General features: G+C 38.3%; 1 protein-coding gene across 2 annotated transcripts in view; it reads left to right on the top strand.

The window, feature by feature from the left end:
• The first annotated feature begins 619 nt into the window (after window positions 1-619).
• The window catches only part of LOC129721021 (probable ubiquitin carboxyl-terminal hydrolase FAF), a 77,367-nt gene continuing 60,377 nt past the window's right edge, over window positions 620-17,609 (top strand). Inside the window, exons 1-9 of one of the 2 annotated variants that reach the window (XM_055673055.1) lie at window positions 620-1,026; window positions 2,851-2,991; window positions 3,052-3,200; window positions 3,269-4,245; window positions 4,695-7,928; window positions 11,471-11,896; window positions 11,952-12,088; window positions 12,146-12,461; window positions 12,517-12,670. In XM_055673055.1, coding sequence (XP_055529030.1) covers window positions 2,903-2,991; window positions 3,052-3,200; window positions 3,269-4,245; window positions 4,695-7,928; window positions 11,471-11,896; window positions 11,952-12,088; window positions 12,146-12,461; window positions 12,517-12,670 — 5,482 coding nt within the window. In that variant the 5' untranslated portion in view covers window positions 620-1,026; window positions 2,851-2,902. The remainder of the gene's footprint in view (window positions 1,027-2,850; window positions 2,992-3,051; window positions 3,201-3,268; window positions 4,246-4,694; window positions 7,929-11,470; window positions 11,897-11,951; window positions 12,089-12,145; window positions 12,462-12,516; window positions 12,671-17,609) is intronic. The other variant, XM_055673056.1, reaches the window with a different exon arrangement.

Raw genomic sequence — 17,609 nt, forward strand, 5'->3', positions numbered from 1 at the left:
AGATACCAAAATCTCGTCGCTCCTTTATTTTCGAACGGAAAGCTCATATATAAGTTATAAAGAGTTTTTAATAAAGAGTTTTATCACTTTTTTGGATAATAACCAGGTTCACGGTGTCTACTTAAGAAGCGCAAGGGCTAAGTCCCAACCGAAACAGCAAAATAATGAAAACAATCCGACCGATATTGACGTTTTCGTATCAGGTTTGACGTTTTCGTACCTTCGATGTTTTACTCTGTCAAATGTACAGCGAGGGATAGGAAAAGGCATTCCCTCGTTAGAAAAGAGATACATTATTCTTTCGAAGTCTGAAGGTAGATAGTAGCTCACTTCATACGTTTTTGGTAAAATATCTGTTTGCTTACAGTTTGTTAGATTCGTCCTCATCACGAAGTACTCCGGATTTGACAAAATAATTAATAAAATTATACGGATAATTAATCGTTGTCATCATTTCCCAGTGGAATAAAGAAATTCGCTAAGTATCGCTAGTGTCGCCGCTCATCTCCCGCTTTGAGTATTTCTATGCATCTTGTACTCTTGAACAGCCCTGAGTCTTTTTTCGTTTTTTTCGCTTAACTCGTTTGGTTCTCTGACATTGACAGTTCTGTTGTAGATTTAAAAAAATTGCAATACAATTTAGTACTGTAGTAGAAGTCTTTTTCTTTGTAAGTCAATAATCAACATTCAAATATAGTTTTACGACTGTGCACTCGTTTGGAAAATTTTGATACAACAAATGATTGTGAATTCAAAAATATTCTGAGTGTTTGTTGAAAGTGCGAAGCTGATAGTACTGTTATTAAAGATTGTGGTCTTGATATTTTTCAAGATTTTACTACCTTCGAGTGAAGTGAAAAAGCAACCAAGTGCAAAAGAGAGTCGGCCATTTTGTCAGACCGGCAGTATAACTGAACAAAATCATACAATTTGTATAAATCTACAGCAAATTTTTGCGTCCACGTTTGCGAGATCAAGTTTGCCCCCCATCATTAAATTTGTCTACTTCGAATAACCTCATTGACGGTGAGTTGAAATAATATGAGAAGAAAATGTTTTTGACAACACGAGAATGACCACACAGCTCCCACCCATTATATTGGCTAGAATACATTCAGTTCTTGCAAATAATTATAAATCCAGAAATTTAATAAATCGATGAAAAACTATTGTTTCGTGTGGTTGTATTGCTTTTGTGTCGCAGATTTTATAATCATTTGATCAGTTCGGACATATACAGCCGCACCCCAGGCTGTTTGTCAGATCATGAGACGATTTGAGAAAAAATTGCTACGTCAATGTTGAAATGTCTAGATAACATAATGTGTCTAATCAAGTTTAACAAGAGTAGCTTATGCGAAATCATAATTAAATAAGTATCATATAATAGAAATTAATGTTTATGCTGTGAGTTTTCATTCTGTCATGTGCAAATTGTGCAAATATGTGCATTGTATAAACATCCACAAACTAACAATGTATAAATTTGAGATTTTTTTTCATATCAAATACACGATGTTACCTTTTATTGTTTTTACTTCTCGTACTGTTTTTCTTTTTATTACCTAGTTACCTGCTCAACGATAGTATATTTTTTGGATTCTTTGCTTCTTCAAACATAATCCATACACAATACGCATTCCTATTCGATTATGCATCTTACTTAAAAAAATGGTTCTGTTTAAAAGTGCATTGCGATGATGAGTTATTAAAAAAATAAAATTGTAAGTTTTTTCAAATGAACTTTCCATTTTCTTTTTATGTTGCATCGAATTCCTTACATAAAAAATATAACCGGTAATTTCTTAATACCTACAGATAGCATGAACTATTCAAACATAGTGTGAAATCTAATTTCACTAACTAAAAAAATTCTACATTCATAATTCAACTCTTCAAGTCATAATTTAAATCGTGATTTTCTTGCTGATTTCCCGTCAGACTAGCTGTGTTAATCACCGACCCGGGGAGGTGACTGTATCCAGGGTCTCAATAACTTACTAACTACTTCCTCGAAAAAGGGAAGGCTTGATCTTACACCACTGGTTGTATGTGAAGGTGCTACGCCAATTAAACATTCGACCGCGTTAATTCGATTTCGTGTCGTTGATATCTTTATTACATATAATGAAATTGGTAAACTTCGAACACAAAGTTGGGTATTTCAGATAATTAAAACAAACTAAACGATGCTCTTCAAGACAATAGTTTTTTTTTTGTTCAAGTCGTGTTTCCTTAGATCTTGTACTACAAAAGTAAGTAGACATATATTCTGTACTTACAAAGTTTTCAGCTCAAAACTACATTAGACTTAATATTCATTGTTAATTGTAAATATTTTCTATTGAAACATCCTTATGATTCAACTATTCGAAATGTTTGTTATCACATTAGTTTAAGTCTATGTAGACTCATGAATGCTGAGGGCTTATGTTCCTGCTAGACCTTCGTTTTTTTTCAAGTGTCACTGTTTATTTTTTGCATGATATGTTATTTAAAATAAAAGAATTCTTAGTTTTTGAGTCAAAATATAATGGGTTCTTTTGTAGAAACCTATTTTTTCTTATCCGTTGTGAGAAAATGAACATACGCAGAAGTCGATTGCTGAAACATGTCCTGCAAATTTTAAAGGCAAGTGAAGTCTTGAAGATTCGAGATTTTTGTTAAACCTTCAATGACAACTCTAAATTGCGTTTAAAGGAGACAGCAAAGACTAACATGACTGAAAACAGACGAATAATTATATCTATATTGTCAAAAACATCATAACTGCTAGTTTAATTATAATAATAACTATTATCTAATGTATATTTCGATTATGAAGATTCGTTTATCAATAAATTATTACAGATATGTTTACTAAGCGCTGCTTTTAAAATAATCGAAATACACGTTTACCATAATGACGTATGACACCGGTGGTCGGGCGGTGGAGCCTCCGGTAGAACCAAACGATTCCCACACGACTAGTAATGCAGAGCAGCACGAGCCGTAAGTACACCAATCATAAGATTTTCATAATATTTTCGGTTTTTTTTTTCTATAACCCAGAAGCACCGAGGAACTGATTTCCAGTTTTCCGGAAGAAAAGCTATCATCGCTAAACATCAAAATTTCCAGCTCACGCTGGGTAGTTCCGGTGCTACCGAACCAGGAGTTAGAATGTCTATTAAATGCTGCTATCAAACTTTCGGAAGCTGGTAAGTTCAATTCTAATTACTGCTAGTGATGCTTGAGTTTACTATTAATTTTGTGCATACTCTTGTAGGAGTCGATAGCCAATGTGAGCCATGTGTAAAATTCTACCGTGAAGACTTGACAACATCGTTTATGAAAATTTTAACCGATGAAGCAGTTTCATCGTGGAAATACAATATTCATCACTGCATTCTTATGTCTTGTAGTAAATTACTGCATTTGATTGCATTACACATGAAAGACGACAATCTGCATTTGCTCAACTTGCTAGCGGTTGTCTTCGACCCAGAGAATAAATTCCATACTCAAAACGCTTCCCGCCAGTTGGAGCTACATTTGGCTTTAAGTGATCCACTTCCGGATGGACTAACTTTTGCCCAATCACCCCCTGAACCTAAAAACCCGCGTGGTTGGTTGGTAGATTTAATCAATCGTTTTGGAGAGCATAAGGGATTCGATAACTTTCTGGATCGCATGAACATTGGCATCGAACTGTTTCAGAAGCAACGCGTTGCAGGAAGCTCACTGAGAACATCTCAGATTGACCCATCGATTGAAAACGTTCCATCAGAAACAAATGTAGTAACTAGTCCAAGTAGCGCTGCATCGAGTAACCAAGGAAAACTGACTTTATCCATGTTGTACACATTGCTACGTCCATTTGGACAATGTGCTGAACTACTAACAGTGTCCACAGTTGAGACATATTTTCTGCCTATATGGGATGTGGTTTTAGAAATTTTAAATACATTATCTGACGACGAACTAAAACGTGAGGCAAAGTTTGATGGGAAAAATGATATCATTACGGGCATCGTAAAATATGCTCGTTCTTTAATTGCTCGCGTCCCAAATCAGGAAAACTTACAGCGTACTTTCGAGATGTGTCGTCTCAAAATAATCCTGCGCGTTTTACAGATTTCAAGTTTTAATGGTAAAATGAATGCATTAAATGAAATTAACAAGGTGCTCGGTTATGTATCATACTACCCGCATCGCCAAATTGCGGAAGAAGAAATAGATGCATTGAACGCAGAGAAAATGGCTGTAAGTATTACATACTGCACTTTCATGATAACTATATACTTAACACTTTAGATTCTTTAAAACAAAATTGCAATAATATCTATATCAGGTATAATGGTATAACTTTGATTGTTGAAGATACTATTCACTGTATTACTCTACTGATCAGTGTTACAGTATTTCTCATATATAGTTACATATAGTTGTACATATAACTAATATATATATATATATATATATATATATATATATATATATATATATATATATATATATATATATATATATATATATATATATATATATATATATATATATATATATATATATATATATATATATATATATATATATATATATATATATATATATATATATATATATATATATATATATATATATATATATATATATATATATATATATATATATATTGTTATGAGTAATTAAAGTTAGTTTTTGTTTTTTAGAAATGGATACGCGACAACGATGTTTTAGGAATAGTATTGAGAGATTCACTGCACCAACCACAGTACGTCGAAAAACTGGAGAAAATACTTCGTTTCCTTATCAAAGAAAAATCACTAACTTTCGATGATCTGGACGCAGTTTGGCGTGCGCAAGCTGGTAAACATGAAGCAATTGTGAAGAATGTTCACGACTTATTAGCCAAGCTTGCATGGGATTTCAATGCCGAGCAACTAGACCATTTGTTCAAATGCTTCCAGGCAAGCATGAAGACAGCAAACAAAAAGCAGAGAGAACGCTTACTTGAATTAAACCGACGTCTGGCCGAGGATGACAAGAACGGTGTTATGGCACAGAAAGTTCTTAAGCTGTTCTGGACATTGGCACACAGCGCAGACATTCCACCCGAAGTTTTAGATCAAGCTCTAGCCTCTCATGTGAAAATTTTGGATTATAGCTGTTCACAAGAAAGAGATGCACAGAAAACAATGTGGCTTGACAAGTGTGTTGAGGAGCTTAAGGCTGGTGATGAGTGGGCTTTGTCTGCTTTACGATTGATCCGTGAAATTTGTATGCTTTATGAAACAACATCAACTCATACACCTAGAGTCCATCAAATGCTAAATAGGCAACAGGTTATCGATCGACTTCAAAACGAGCACACACTTGTGATTTTAGTAACGATCAGTTTAACGAAATATATGGAAAAAGTACGATGTCATGTTAAACAAAACAGTAACCTTAATCCAATGCATTTAATGTTGGACAAACGCTACCCACATCCACAACAGATACAAGAGAGATTAGAGTTCTTAAAATTTCTTCTGAAAGACGGGCAGTTGTGGCTTTGTGCCGAACAGGCCAAACAAATATGGCAATGTTTGGCGGTGAATGCAGCGTTTCCAAGTGATCGAGAGGAATGCTTTCGATGGTTCGGGAAATTGATGGGTGATGAACCAGATTTGGATCCTGGTATTAATAAAGATTTTTTTGAAAACAACCTTTTGAAGTTAGATCCAGTACTGCTAACAGAAAGTGGTATAAAATGTTTTGAGAGGTTTTTCAAAGCTGTCAACTCCAAAGAGGAACGCTTGAAAGGTAAACAGCGTGGATATGTACTTGATAATGAAGATCTGATTGGAAAAGATTACCTATGGCGGATCATTACCGATGCAGAGGAAGATATAGCGTGTAAAGCAATCGATCTGTTAAAAGAGGTATCAACAGCTCTTGGTCCTAGGTTGCAAGCAAATCTACATCAGTTTCATGAAAGTTTCATCAACGAATGTTGTGATAAGCTGCAAGATTATTACGAAACTATAAAAACGTTAACTAACCTAATTGAAGAAAACTCCAAGCTTGTTGAGAATGATATTATTAGCAGAAGGCTGCAGACGGCAGAAAAGATGTGCCGCATAGTGAAAACACTTTTAGAATATATCAAAGAATGTGATAGAAATTATACTGGCGACAGAATGCTTTTACCTCTTAGCCGAGCTTCGCGTGGAAAACACATAAACTTGTACATACGTTTTCAAACCCCTAGTCGACAGTTGGAAGATCTGGAAATGATAACTCATAATAACGAGACAGTTTTTTCCTTTAAACGTAACTTGCTGAAACGAATTAAGGCAACCACAAACAATTTAAAAATTGACCTGTACAACTGCAATGGAGAGCCAATAGAAATAATTGATGATCGCCACCCTCTGTCTAATTACAACATTCGCGATAAAACATTAATCACGGTGAAACTCACTCCAAGTGGCTCAGGATTGGCCAGTTCTCCTGATAGTTCAAGCGATAGTAGCTCTGGATCACCACCTAGACCTTGCCCTGATATGCTTCGGTCGGAATCTGAGGATATGTTACCAGGGGTTATTATTTCACGAAAACCGACTTACACGAGTTTCTTCCTCAAGATTTATCAGCTGGGCAGCGACCTGCAGCACGGTTTACTTCGTGACAGTTGTATTCTCCTGCTACATCTTTTGCCTTTAGACAGTCTTACTATCGCAAACATTCAGGCCATGTGTAATCTCAACAACTCGGATATAACAAATAACACGATGGTCGAAGACATTAGTGGCTCGCGCACTCCTGAAGCTCTCTTTATCGACCCCAGCCCGGCACGCGTTCTATACAACCTGGAAGTTCTTCATGCCATGCTTATACCAGCACTGGATCCTATAAGCGATGTAACTCTTCATCTTCAATCAAGTTGGTTGCGTTGCGGAGCAGCACATTTTGTTTTAGATTTATTGACGAAAAATAATTTCCTGCCTACTGCAGATATGCACACTAAACGTGCGGCCTTCCATTGTGTGCTTAAACTAGTCAAATTTTTCCTCTATATTATTGGTTGCATTCTCAGCAAGGTTGGTAATGACCCAGCACATTTTCATCCTGAAGCAGACCGTTCGCAAGTTGAAATTGTAAAGCAGGTTATCCAAGCCATTCCTGGTAATTCGGAGTTGACCATCAGATCGATGGCAGTAAAATTAGCGCAGAATATCGCAGATGAGATGCTGTCGACAAGTCCCGAGGGCGATCGGTACCGCACACTTTTCAATTCCTCTCTTCTCTGGAATTTACCTGATATGCCCACTATTAGAGCTATTGTGAATCTCGCGTGGGCTGCGTCGGGCAATAACCTTCAATCAATAGGGTCTTCCGTGGACTTCAGCCAAAACATTACTGCCCCAGAGCTTGCCGATTACACGGTGTGCAAAGAAGCCTTAGAGGTATTTTGCATCGCTTTAGTTTTACATTACAATGCTTATGATATACTTAGTCGCGATTCGGCGTGGTCGAGTTTTATACAATCACTAGTACTCACAAACCCATCACGCCACATCAGGCAGACTGCCTACGAACAGCTGTTCCTTATTAGTACTTACTGTGCATCTGATAGGCGACCTTTTCTCTTCATGGTAAAATTGCTGGTAAAAATGTTACACACAGTGATTTCACAGCACCAAGAAACTTGTGCGGACTATTTCCAATTATTTTGTCGAATTCTCAGCTATGGAAGCTCATACAATTGGCCCTTACCTATATGCGAGGAACTGTTGGTGCAAGAAATCGATTGGCTGCGCGCTGTACGGGAAAGTGTAAAATCTACTGGTGGCACCCAAGTACATGATGATTTGCTAGAAGGACATCTGTGCCTGACGAAAGAACTGATGTGCTATTTAAGCCCAGAGACTAAATCTTCACGCAGTGAATTAATCATGGTAAGTTGATTCAAAATCAAATATAGAAAAAATTAAATTGTTTTTCCATTAAGTTCTGCTGTCAACTTTCAAGTAAATAATGAACCTACTCGTACGTAGATACGAATGTCGATTACCACTTGTAATGTTCTTCAGTGCATATTTGAACCAATGCGTTCAAAGATATTTTATCGATTTAAATTATACAGTCAGGTTTTCTTACGCGGGTTGCCTTCTTCAATAACTCAAAAACAACACCAGATATCGACCTTATTCCAGTCACGCTTTACGTTTTAGGAAAAAATATTAGTTTTCTAAAAAATACACAATTTTTGGTGAAAATGTTCAAACGTTTTGGACAGTTTTCGACGTCATTTTTATCAACTCAATGCAGTTTAGTTTTCCACGCGCTTCCATACAAATTTGGAATGCATTCCCGCGTGAAAAAACCTGCCTGTGTTAGGGCTTGTTGAGTTTCCCGCCATAAACTGTGTATCTTCCATTGATGTGCCGCGAAATCTGTATATATTCAACAGAAGGTCATGATCCGATTGCGGAATGTAGCACCAAGAAGAAGAAAAAGAAGATTTTCCGGAAATCTACTAACACTGTGTATATTCTGATGTGTACATAACCAACAACTACCCATTGCCGGTTCCTGAGAAAATTTTCGCACAACTGGCAGGAAGTCAAGTCTCAAGTATGATCGATCTGTCTGACGCTTACCTGCAGTGTGAAGTTGCCGAAGAGTCGAAGTAGCACGCATAGAGGTTTGTTTCGATCAACACCCTTGCCCCTGGAGTCAAGTCAAAAACACGGACGTTTTAATAAATGATGAACATTTTGTCCGATGGTATTTTTGGAGTTCGCCCATTAATCGATTATGTCATTGTTTTCGGCAATAACTGGAAGTCGCGTGCAGAGTCCTGAACAACTGTTCAGAAGGTTAAAAAAATCAGGATGTCATTTTAAAGATCAGAAACGTAAGTTTTTCGAAACTGAAGTACGGTATCTAGGTTACATCGTCTACTGAAACGGCATTCAAACCGATTCGTAGAAGGTGAAAACGATTGCAAACATTCCTGCACTGACAAACGTGTTCGAAGTACGGTAATTTCTTGGCGCTGTAAGCTACGGAGAGATGCCAGAAGGGACCGTTGTGCTAATTGTTAGTGTTGTTCAAAGCAATTCAAAGATGTGCTGCAATCAAACCTACTACAGCCTGGAACAATCGTCGTTGTTGCGGACGCATTTAAAACCGGTGTTGGCGCTGTCATTCTCCACAAGTTACCGAGCGGAAGCATGATAGATATTCAACACGCATCACGTTTTCTCACTCCAGCAGAGCATGCATACCAACAACCGTCTGCTGAACTACGTTCTCAGTCTGCTCAATTTCGATTTCGACAACCAATCAGTTTTAATGCTTTCCCGTCTTATCGACCACAAGTGCCAAAGTGAAAAAATGAAAATTCGTTTACCTGTCATTCCGCAAAGTTTAAACTGAATTTGATCGAACCGAAATTTTCCGTTCCGGATTTATCTAGGGGGACCGTGGGGTAAGTATCCTTCCAGAGACACAGGCTAGATTAAAAACGGTAGCGAAACCTTGCTTGCGACATATTAACCTTTAAATTTTTGCAAAACAACACTATTAACGATCGGTATTTAGCCTCGAAATCGAAATCGAAGACATCGTTCGAAGAGATGCAGTCATTGTTTTATAGCAACTTATGCTCTAATCAAGGCAGTACCGAAACCATGGCACATTCCAGACAAGCCGTGGTCCTAATCTGCATCGACTACGCTAAACCGGTCGATAGTCACTATTTCAGTGATCGTCGATCCTTTTACTAGATGACTTGAGGTGAAGCAAAACAAATTAACGAAAACCAAAACGACGATCAGACTTCTTAAGCAGATATCTAAGTTTGGCTTTACTGAAAATATTGTGTCCGACAACGGATCGCAGTCCACGAGCTACAACTTTGAGAAGTTTAGCGAGTCTTTGGGAATCCGCCAAGCGGTCAGGCGGTTTGACTGAACGCTTTGAGCAAAAAGACTAGTGGAAATTATACTAGCGCTTCTAAAACCTACAATCAACAACCTGGCAACTAGAAGAATGCCCAGGTGATACAGCCAGAAGAATGACCAGATGATACACACGCTCAAGCACATCACGCCAATTCATGAAGTTGGCTCAAGTACATCACGTCCATTCATGAAGTTGAGTGTCTGGTGTCATCGCCGAACTAAAATGTGCTATTGGGCGAAACTTGACGACTAACTCGTTCGCATACAAACCAGTTGCGAAGCAGGACTGTAACAAAGTTACAATCTTGTACCAAATCATCACTTAACGTTTTTACGACGCAGTTGGATTTCAATAAAGATAACGCAAATCTTGGAAATTCATGCTCCTGAAGATGCTGGACATGAAAAAGTACAAGGAACCGTTACCCGTACACACTTAGATTTTATTGCCGAGAACTCAACAGCTGATAAATTCAGCGAACTGTTTTACAAGTTTTCGGTAGAATTTTCATGAACTTCGGCAGACGAGATGTCGTAACTTGCTGGTTCACGGTAAATCGATATATTTGCTGAATGTTTGTCGAAATGTATTGCTGATATTTGTTAAAAAGTTCGCCGAGCTCGATCAGCTGTTGGGAAGTTTGCCGAGATGAATTAAGTGTGTAGAAGTTTCACAACTACCTATGACTGAAGAACAATAACTTCTCGTGGCTGCCGAAGAGCAACCACACGAAGAAGAAAATGTTCTACAGCAGGCTTTGATCGACCTAGACGGCTTACTTCGTTACCTTCCATATTCCAAGGGTACTGGTTGTTTAAAGGGGAGGTGAATTCAAGACAATCCGTGGAAAGTTGTTCCAGATAGCAAAGTAATAATTATCATTTTTTCTCATTCATTCTTTGTCCAACCTCGAAAAGAGATAGATGCTCCTCAGTAAAAACGCTCAAGTTTATTCATCCTTTTGACATACCAAGAAGCAAGGTACATGGGTCTCACATGTGATGAAGCTATATAAAATGGAAATATGAACAGCTGATCCAACGGCACTTAAGGAAAGAGGTTGTTGCATCGGATAGTAACTAAAAAAAAAATCTCAAGCGCAGAAAATCGTGGGGTTTGTTCGGTCATGCATCGACATCAACACCTTAGCAGCATATATATGTGAGAAAATGATCATAGTGGGCATAAGGTGGGATTAATTAACTGCTTTATTTTGGAGAAACCAGCTTCAAATAGAATCAATAACATTTTGTTCTGGCTCTGTGCTATCAAGTTTTAACTATTCCATATAATGATGAGCCACGCACAGTAACGACATATAGTGCGGATGTAATTGGAATAATCGATAGTTTCTACAATTCTTCACGGGATTAGAGTAATTCCAGAGTACCTAATATTAATTATTGATTCCAGCTTTTAATATCTAGAAAATTTGTGTTAGAACTAGCTATAAATATGTTTGTTTCAATCAATTTAATTTATACATTCAAGTTTGTTTTTAAATAACGTTTGTTTATTTTCGATATAGGAAATTACAGATGACTACCTCTTTAGTGCTTCGCGTCAGTACTTATACCTACGCCGTAATGGACAAATATTGGACATCAATGCTCCTCCGCCTGTGTGTCGCAATCCGCATACGATTTCTGCAGCGTGTGATTTGCTCGTAGCACTTTGTCAAAATTCTGCTGAAAATATGAAAATACTGGTTAAAACTATATTGGACATGTTTTGCACAGATATTGAACCGCTTCGCGAATGGGAATATTTGCCTCCGGTGGGACCAAGGCCACCCCAAGGATTCTGTGGGTTGAAAAACGCAGGTGCTACCTGTTATATGAATTCTGTTCTACAGCAGTTATTTATGGTGCCATCACTGCGAATCGGAATATTGTCAGCGCAAGGTGCTGCCACCGATCGGAATGAAGACTTTAGTGGAGAATTAGATTCTCAAGTACGCATATAATTTAATGAAAAAGATTTTTATTAATATTAGTGTATTATTTCAGACTGTTCAAGAATGTGATGACATCGTTCGAAAGAATTATCATGTAGGGATCTTAAAATATGTGCAAGCTATTTTCGCTCATCTAGGCCATAGTTCGTTACAGTTCTACACTCCCAGGGGATTGTGGAGCCATTTTAAGTGAGTAAGAATTATGAGACAAAATATACATGTAATTTATTACCTGTTCCATTATAGACTTCAAGGCGAACCAGTAAATCTTCGTGAACAACAGGATGCAGTTGAATTTTTTATGTCCCTCTTCGAAAGTCTGGATGAGGGCCTTAAAGCATTGGGCTATCCCCAACTGATGGGTGCTACGCTTGGTGGATGTTTCAGTGATCAGAAGATTTGCCAAGATTGTCCACATCGCTATAGTAAAGACGAGCCGTTTAGTGCATTCAGTGTAGATATAAGAAATCATAGTTCGCTAACCGATTCCCTAGAGCAATATGTTAAGGGAGAAATTTTAGAAGGCGCGGATGCTTACCATTGTGATAAATGTGATAAAAAGGTACGTTTTTTGCTATTACTAAATCACGAAAAGTTTATGATTCGATATATTTCAGGTGGTTACCGTAAAACGGTTGTGTGTGCGTAAGCTGCCACCTATTCTAGCTATTCAACTTAAGCGGTTTGAGTATGACTACGAGAGAGTGTGTGCGATAAAGTTTAACGATTATTTCGAATTTCCTCGCTCGTTGGATATGGAGCCGTATACAGGTAAACGGGTTTTGAAGTTTGGATTTGAATATACTTCCGATTTAATGAAAGCAATTGTACTGTCTTAGTTCCCATGGACTTTCATATTGACATGAGACAGCTAGCTATGCGTAGAGCGGCAGTGTATGAGTTAACCATTATAACTTTAAACTAATCTTTAGATATCGATCTACTGGCTGTTAAAACGTCAGAATTCCAAAACCAAACGATAACATGATTTCAAAGTAGGGATGTTACGGATATCCGCATCCGTAAATGCGGAACAACTACATGATGAATGACATTTGCATCTGCATCCGCATCATGCATCACGAAATATCATGTGGATGTTGTAAATAGGGATACCATCCGTCCTGATTTAGTAGGACATGTCCTAATTTTGAGATCATATTTGGGTGTTCTGATTTATTTTCATACTCTAGAATTTGTCCTGATTTTTTATAAGACATGCAATTATCTTCAATCACCAAGCTTAAGTTTTTAACAGAAACGTGAATGTTGCCTGATATTAGAAATAGTTGGAGATTGCCCAGTATTTGTTTTTTTTTCATTTCTGGTTGCCAGTTCGAATTCGTCGCTGGTAAAAGTAAAAACAAAAGGACATTTTTCTCCGATAAAAATCTTAAAGTAACATTTTATGAGGTAAAATTGTAAAATTTGAAGTGATGACCGTTTTGCGGGCTAAAGGAAATAAAAAGGCCTATTACAGTCAACAAGGTGAGCAGCGAGTTACTCGCCTGACCAGTTTAGATATAACAGATGATGAGTCGGCTGGATCTCGGACGAGTAGCTCGTGTGCGAAACTGCTCCACTCAGCTGTCACCAGCCAAGTTTCACTCGCGTTTCCTAATACAACATTTTGCTCGTCAGTGACTTTAGGCGAGGCAAATTGCTCGCCTCGTTACCTGTAATCGGTCCCAAAATCAGGAAAAATCTGCATTATTTTTGAAATATCTGGGAGATTAGACATTAGACCTGTCTATCTTGATACATGTTCAATAAAATTGTATAACAATTCCCCGAAAACCATTATCCCGAAACCCATTTTCCCGAAAGATATTTCCCCGAATGTACCGATTCCCCGAAGATCATTTCCCCGAAAGATTTTTTCCCGAATGTACTAATTCCCCGAAAATTATTTTCCCGAATGTAACACTTCCCCGAAAAATATTTCCTCGAATGTAACACTTCCCCGAAAAACGATTCCCCGAATGTAACATTTCCCCGAAAAATAATGTATCATTATCCGAATGTATCATTTTCCCAGAGAATGTTTCTCATACACACTTAATTTATTTCGGCAAACTTCCCAACAGCTGATTGAGCTCGGCGAAGTTTTTAACGAATGTCAGCAATATATTTCGAAGAACATGAAGCAAATATATCGATTTACCGTAAACCAGCAAGTATTAACGTTTCGTTTGCCGAAGTTCTTAAAAATTCTGCCGAGAACTTGTAGAACATTTCGCTGAGTTTATCAGCTGTTGAGTTCTCGGCGATAAAATCTAAGTGTGTATGACGTCGTACACAAATTACGTAACGCATGAAGAGGGGGAGAGGGGTTGAATCTGCATTACTTATTATTACGTAGGGGGGAGGGGGGGTAGTAAAAACAGTTACGTAATTGTGATGTTTGCTCGAAATTCAAAATTTCAGAGGAGGGTCAGCCTGATCAGCGTTACGTAATTTTAGATGGGGGGAGTCATGTCGAACGTTACCTATCGTTACATAGGGGGAGAAGGGGGTCTGAAATCTACATTTTTAGCGTTACGTAAATTATGTACAACGCCTATGTACTATTTTTCCGGAAACCACAACAGAAACGTTCTACTGTAATTTATGTTTTCCTTCTGTAAGGTTTGTAAACTAAGTTTGATGGGTATGATTTTAAGCCGCAAAACGGTCAAAATATGCTTAGTCTGTTACCCGTTTTAACGACGAAGACAATAAACTTTATGGCCCAAACAACTCGCAAGTCTATCTACACACTTTACTAAAAAACCAAAATTTAGTTAAAGAACTACCGTACAAAACGCACCAGCGGATTAAGAGCGCCCATACTATTGCTTTTGGTAAATATGCTGCATATTTTGATACGAAAACTGAAGAAAGATGGGTTTAGGGGCGTTTCTCGCTTGAAAATGCGTGGCGGCACCAACTTTGAAACCCCATATCTTTTGAACAAAAAATATCACCAACTCGAAATTTCCAGGACAGTTTCGAAATTTGGTCGAAAATACTTGGGATTTTTTTCAGATTTTTCAGTGCCCCAGAACATTGTTTTTTAACATATTGTTTCAAGGAGTTACTATTAAAAAAATATTTTTTTGTCCAAACAAAAATATTTTTAGAAACTGAAACTTAGGATGCATCTGCTGTGAAAATTTCATTAAAATCGATGCTTAGACAGCTGAAACTTATGGAATGCTCCTAACTAGTGGAAATAAACCATTTTCCACCATTAGTCTGTTTGTAGAAACAAGGGGGGTCGAAGGGGGGGGGGGGCTTCGAAATTTTTTACCGCGTAAGTACTCGGCAGGGTACCCGGGTACCCACAAAATGAAATGCTTTTTGCTTATTCATTTCACTCTATTAATTTTCTTGTGCCAACGTAAGAACAATCACATACCGCGACGACGCGAGACAGGACATAACACTTATTATTCTTACAAAACATAAAAAGGAGTAAATTTACCTTTTTCGTCGACCGGTTTCGGGCTACGATCTTGCCCATCAGCTGGACGATGTCCGACTAGTTACTTGTGGTAGTTTCCGATCCTGATACGCAGAGAGTTGTACTGTATTTACAGCTTCGTTAGATGGAAGAGAGGGGACGATATTGGGGGGTCCTCCTCATTCATTAGTGGGTGGTCAGTGGTAGTGATGTACATGGATTCCCATGCATTTAAGTGTGCGGTTTTTTGTACTTTTTTTATCAGTTTAACCTTTTCCCAATCAACACTATGTTTTTGGGATGTAGTGTGTGCTGCCACACTTGAGTCATTGACTCGATCGTTTTCTACTGCAGTTTTATGTTCTCGCAGTCTAGCTTTAAGTTTACGCCGAGTTTGGCCAATGTAAACAGCGGGGCAGTTTTCGCAGGGGATTTCGTATATGCCTGATTTTTCCTCCGGAGGCACTTTGTCTTTAAGATTAACCAGCAGATCTTTTAAATTGTTATTGCTTTTATATGCAGCGTGGAAACCATGTTTTTGAAGTACGGATTGGATAGAATTTGTCAATTTTGGATAAAACGGGAGGCTGATCCAACGCTTTTCTTCTTTCTCTGGCTGTAGTGTTGTGCAGTTCTGTCTGTGTTTTTTCCTTTCGTGTTTCCGGAGAATTTTGTCAACGAAAGTTTTATCGTATCCATTCAGTTCGGCAGCTTCATGTATTCTATTTCTTTCGGTTACAAAGTTTTCGCTCTCCATCGGTATGCTGAAGAGACGGTGTACCATCGAATGGAAGGCTGCTTGTTTTTGAGCACCGTGATGGTTGGAATCTGAGGTAATGTATCTGTCTGTGGATGTCGGTTTTCTATATATTTCGTACTTTAGTGTATCATTTTCTTTTCTGTTAATTATAAGATCCAGGAATGGTAGCTTCCCGTCGGATTCTTTTTCTACCGTAAATTTAATTGTACTATGGCGGGAGTTTAATAAGTCTAGCGTTTGTGAAAGATATCGTTCTTTTACCACTGAAAAGATGTCGTCGACATAGCGCCTCCAAACTCGCGGGAAATATTTTTCTTTGAGCAATCCCATTTCAAAGTCGCTCATAAAAGCTTCTGCCAAAAGTGGTGACAATTTATTGCCCATGCTGAGCCCAAATGTCTGTCTGAAGAACCTACCCCTAAATGAAAAATAGTTCTGGTTCATACAGGTTTTTGTTATCAAGAGATATGCTTCGATGTGATTGGGGGGTACACGTTTCTGTTCTAGATGTCTGCGCAGACTATCCAATGCATTATTCACTGGTACGCTGGGGAATAGAGCAGTTACATCAAATGACACCAAGATTTCTCCCCTTTTCGGCTCTATATCTCGCAGTCTATCCACTAACTCTACAGAATTTTCCACATTCATGCCATGGGTTATGGGGTATTTTTTCATCTCTTCCACCACCCAGGCAGCCATCTTTTCCATCGGTGTACCGATATTTGACGAAATAGGACGCATTGCTAATGGGACTTTGTGTATTTTTGGGAGGCAGTACAGCGCTGCAACTTTTGGATTGGGAACGTGAAACTTACGTTCCAGTTTATCCTCTCCCAACAGGTGCGCAACTTTCTGCCGAACGGCACTCGCTTCTTCCGTCATTGCATTGAGCGGGTCTCTGGGTTTGCCATTTTTAAATTTGTGTTCCTCGTACGGGCCAGTGTTGATCATATCAAAGACTCGAGCATCGAGCATCGTTATTCATTTCTTGACCGATTTTCGATCTTGGCCTATCAAAAGATTGGAAAATCTGTCTACTTTCAGAATCTGTAACCACATCTGGTTCCTGTAAATCCGGATCTACGGGAGCATGTTCCGGTGAGACAAATTAGTACAATTGTCAATAAAACCGAACAACATTGGTATCAAAATTCTTGAAATCACTCCAGGAATCGATCTACATCCATTTCGAGTCCAACTGGTGAGTTGTTCTTGAAATGGTCTTACCGGAGCAGATTCCCGTGGGGCCCTAAATGGCCACCAACATGAGTGGATAGAAACCCTAGCAATATGCATATGAGCAAGTTATTGTCAAAGAACTCGGATCAAAAACTGCAGCTGATACATCTACCTCGGTCAAACGAGACTCAACTGGAAGAGTCCCACAAGCTGGCGTCTGCCACATTTGCAAAAATTTGGACAATAAACGCAGGAAGACAAGGAAGACGTGTACAGCATGCTGCAAGCCAATATGCAACGAGCAAAGCAAGGACATTTGCAAC

Source organism: Wyeomyia smithii, chromosome 2 (genome assembly GCF_029784165.1).
Source record: "Wyeomyia smithii strain HCP4-BCI-WySm-NY-G18 chromosome 2, ASM2978416v1, whole genome shotgun sequence".
Lineage (NCBI taxonomy): Eukaryota > Metazoa > Arthropoda > Insecta > Diptera > Culicidae > Wyeomyia > Wyeomyia smithii.